Source organism: Dipodomys ordii, unplaced genomic scaffold (assembly GCF_000151885.1).
Source record: "Dipodomys ordii isolate 6190 unplaced genomic scaffold, Dord_2.0 Scaffold13, whole genome shotgun sequence".
Taxonomy (NCBI): Eukaryota; Metazoa; Chordata; class Mammalia; order Rodentia; family Heteromyidae; genus Dipodomys; species Dipodomys ordii.
The window spans coordinates 13716893-13720988 of NW_012267229.1; the positions used below are offsets into that span (position 1 = coordinate 13716893).

Here is a 4096-nt window from a genome sequence, read left to right on the forward strand (position 1 = left end):
AAAAAAAAAAAAAGAAGAAGAAAGAAAAAGAGTGTCAAGGGCTTGAGGCCCTGAGTAGGATTAGGATTGTGTTTTTGGTGAGTAGTCATATGGATTTATGTGGCCCTTATCCATCCTTTTATATTTTATAGTGGGACATCCCCTCTTGCATGCCTCAATGCCATGCTGCATTCCAATTCAAGAGGAGGAGAGGGGCTGTTTTATAAGTTGCCTGGCCGAATCAGCCTTTTCACACTCAAGGTAAGTAATATAACTCTGTTTTAGTGTAGCAGCTCTTATTAAGAAGAGTTAAGAATCATCAAGCAAGTTTGGATTGTGCCCATGAATTTGTTTTTTTGATATGCAGTTGGGTGACATTGGTGGTGTTGGTCCTGAATGGCATTTTGATACGTTCTAATGTGACTGGAGTATTAGGAATCATTTAGTCATATCGGCTATTCTGTATTCAGCTCTGCTTGTCTATATCATTATAGATTGTACAGAATTGAAAGTAAGTATGTGTGGGAATAATTGCAGATGTACCTTTATTAGGATTTTTTTCTTTTTTTTTTGGGTTGTGGGACTTGACCTCTGGGTCTGGGCACTGTCCCTGAGCTCTTCAGTTCAAGGCAAGTACTCTATCACTTGAGCCACAGAACCACTTTCTGTTTTCTGGTGGTTAATTGGCGATAAGAGTCTCATGGACTTTCCTGCCTGGGCTGGCTGCGAACCTCCATCCTCAAATCTCAGCCTCCTGAGTAGCTAGGATTACAGGCGTGAGCCATCGGCACCTGGCCTTTATTAGGATTTTGTTTATAGTATTATGAAGGATAAACTACTGGACAGCTTAGGTAATACATACTCTATGGAAAATAATTGAAATGTGCACACCAGTAAGTGACACTAATTGCAAAGAAAGAGGTAGAGTTCATAATTAAGCTTAAATAGGACTGAAATGGAATAAGCTAACTATTTTTCTAACATTTCTGATATCATTTGGACCATGACTCTGCCAACTTTTTCTACAAAGGGCAAGAAAATGAATTATTTCAGGCTTTGTGGGCCTACTGTCTCACAAGTACTCAACTTTGTCACTGTAGCAGGAGAGCAGCCAGAGACCACATATACAAATGGACAGACCATGTTCCAACAAATAAGTGTTTATTTACAAAGGCAAATTGAAGAAGCTTGTGGATGAATACACTAATAGATCATTAGAATTGACATAGGGCTTAGTTTGCCAATACCCCCCTCCCTCCCAATTTAAGCATGAGATGATTTGTTGATTTCAAGGAAATGGAAAATTTTTGTGATGATTCCTATGTTCCTCCATATATATTTGGTTTATTTATTTATTTATTTTTGTCGGTCGTGGGGCTTGAACTCTGGGTCTGGGCGCTGTCCCTCAGCTCTTCAGCTCAAGGCTAGTGCTCTACCACTTGAGCCACAGCACCACTTCCGGCTTTTTTCTTTTTGTTTATGTGGTGCTGAGGAATCAAACCCAGGGCCTCATGCATGCAAGGCAAGCGCTCTACCACTGAGCCACCTTCCCAGCCCTCTTATCTCCAATTAACCACCAGAAAACTAGAAGTGGCTCTGTGGCTCAAAGTGACAGTGCCCAAGCCCCGAGTTCAAACCCTACAACCTACAAAAAAAAGCTGCATTTTGCCTTTGTAACTTGACTCTGGGCAGAATTCTTGGCATGGTCCATGTTTAACAAATGTTTGAACTAAATTACATTTTTTAAAAAATTTTAACATTTTTGTGGAAATTCCACTGTATCAACGTATTGTACATACTGTTCCATTAGTCTGCAGCCTGTGTCTGAGATGTATTGTTTGGTTGCAGATGCATGCCATACATTGCCACATTGCTTTTGGTTTGTGTTGCTCATTGGCCTTATGTATCTGTAAACACTATTTTTCTAATACTTAGTGAGTTCTTTTTGGATTAATGGTTTGCTTGTCTGGTTCCTCCAATTAGAAGTTTACATTTCTTTTTTTTTTGGGTCCAGTTGTGAGGCCTGAACTCTGGGCCTGGGCGCTGTCCCTCAGCTCTTCAGCTCAAGGCTAGCACTCTACCACTTGAGTCACAGCGCCACTTCTTGCTTTTTTCTTTTTGCTTATGTGGTGCTGAGGAATCGAACCCAGGGCCTCAGGCATGCAAGGCAAGCGCTCAACCACTGAGCCACCTTCCCAGCCCCAGAAGTCTACATTTCTTATTTCAATGTCCATGGTACTAAAACTAAGCTGCCCTCAGTAAATGTGTATTTAATGAATGAATTAGTAGTGAGTACTGCTTACATTCTTGTACTTTATCCTTCGGTTTTGACATGTTCATAAATACTGCTTGTAATTTTGATGGAACTTTTCGTAAATCATCTTCTGGTATCTTATATTTGTTGTTGTGGCTTTGGTAAAATTATTTGTGTATATATCTTCAGCAGTAGATAGAGATGTAAAAAAGAAAGCAAAATGTAACAGGAAGTGAAAGTACCATATAAAATTCTGTTTGCAACTTAAATAATGTTATATTAATATTTGAAAACAGTGAATCATATTTATGACTTTGCCACTTTAGTTTTAATATATTGTCTTTTTTTGGAAGGGGGAGGACCTTGTGCATGGCAGGAAAGTGTTCTGCCTTGAACTATGCTTCCAGTCTGGTATTTAGTGGTATAATGGGGCTTGAATTCAGAGTCTCATTGCTTAGTTTTTTTCTACATTCTGCCATTGAAGTCACACCACCTCCAGTCTAGCTTTTTTTACTGGTTAAATTGGAAATAATGTCTTGAGGATTTTTTTTTTTTGTTGGTCATGGGGTTTGAACTCTGGGCCTGGTGCTGTCCCTCAGCTCTTCAGCTGAAGGCTAGCGCTCTACCTCTTGAGCCACAGCATCACTTCCAGTTTTCTTGTGGTTAATTGGAAATAAGAGTCTCACACGGAGTTTCCTTCCTGGATAGGCTTTGAACTGGGCGATCCTCAGATCTCAGCCTTCTGAGTAGCTAGGATTACAGTGCACCACTGATGCTTGAGGACTTTTGGGCTGGCTTCAAATCTCTGTCATTTATATCTCAGTCACCTGAGGATTACAAGCGTGAGCCACTAGCACCTGGCTTATTTTGTTTTTGAGTCTTGTTACCTTTGCTGGACTGGCTTTGAACTTTTTTTTTTTTGGGGGGGGGGGTCCAGTCGTGGGGCCTGAACTCTGGGCCTGGGTGCTGTCCCTCAGCTCTTCAGCTCAAGGCTAGCACTCTACCACTTGAGCCACAGCACCACTTCCGGCTTTTTCTTTTTGCTTATGTGGTGCTGAGGAATCGAACCCAGGGCCTCATGCATGCAAGGCAAGCGCTCTACCACTGAGCTACCTTCCCAGCCCCTTGGCTTTGAACTTTCTTGACTTGGTCTTGAGTAACTGAGATTGCAGGCATCTGTCCCTCTGAGGATAGTGTATTTACTATCTCTCTAACATTTTCCTAGATTACTAATCATTAGAAGTTTCTCACATTTACTTTATCCTTCTCTACATATGTATGCATTTTTTTTCAGGACCATTTGGAAGTGTGAACAGGTACACATATAGCACTTTGTCATTAGATATTTTAGATGTCTTAAGAATTTTTTGCTGGGTACCAGTGGCTTACACCTGTAATCCTAGCTATTCAAAAGGCTGCACACATTTGTGCACATGCACAAATTTTCCTGTCTAATCATGGGAAGTATTTTTCTCTCATAGCCCAGGCTGATTTTAAATTTATAATCCTCCTGCTTTCTCCCAAATGTTGGTTTTATACTCCCGTATTTTATGGTTTACTTTTTAGAATCTGTGTCCAATTAAAATTTACACATTACATTTGATTGTATGTCTTTTTAATCTCACACAATGCGGAACAGTTCTCTTGCTTTCTTTTGTCTTTCATGGCATTGGTGTTTCTGAGTACCAGGCCCATAGTGTAGAATTAAGTACATATTAAAGCACTGAGTGCAGGAATCTTGGTTATTTCTAGTTTCCTTTGTGTTTTTTTATTTTCTTTTACTTTAGTTTTTTGGTTGTGGGGCTTGAACTCAGGGCCTGGGCACTGTCCCTGAGCTCTTTTTTTTAAATCGCCGAGGTTCTG

At 40.4% G+C, this 4096-nt stretch overlaps 1 protein-coding gene across 1 annotated transcript in view; it reads left to right on the plus strand.

The window, feature by feature from the left end:
- Asxl1 (additional sex combs like transcriptional regulator 1) overlaps positions 1 to 4096 on the plus strand; it is a 59016-nt gene that overhangs the window by 5921 nt on the left and 48999 nt on the right. The window contains exon 3 of the mRNA XM_013010673.1: positions 132 to 240. Within this exon, the coding sequence (XP_012866127.1) occupies positions 132 to 240 (109 nt within the window). The remainder of the gene's footprint in view (positions 1 to 131; positions 241 to 4096) is intronic.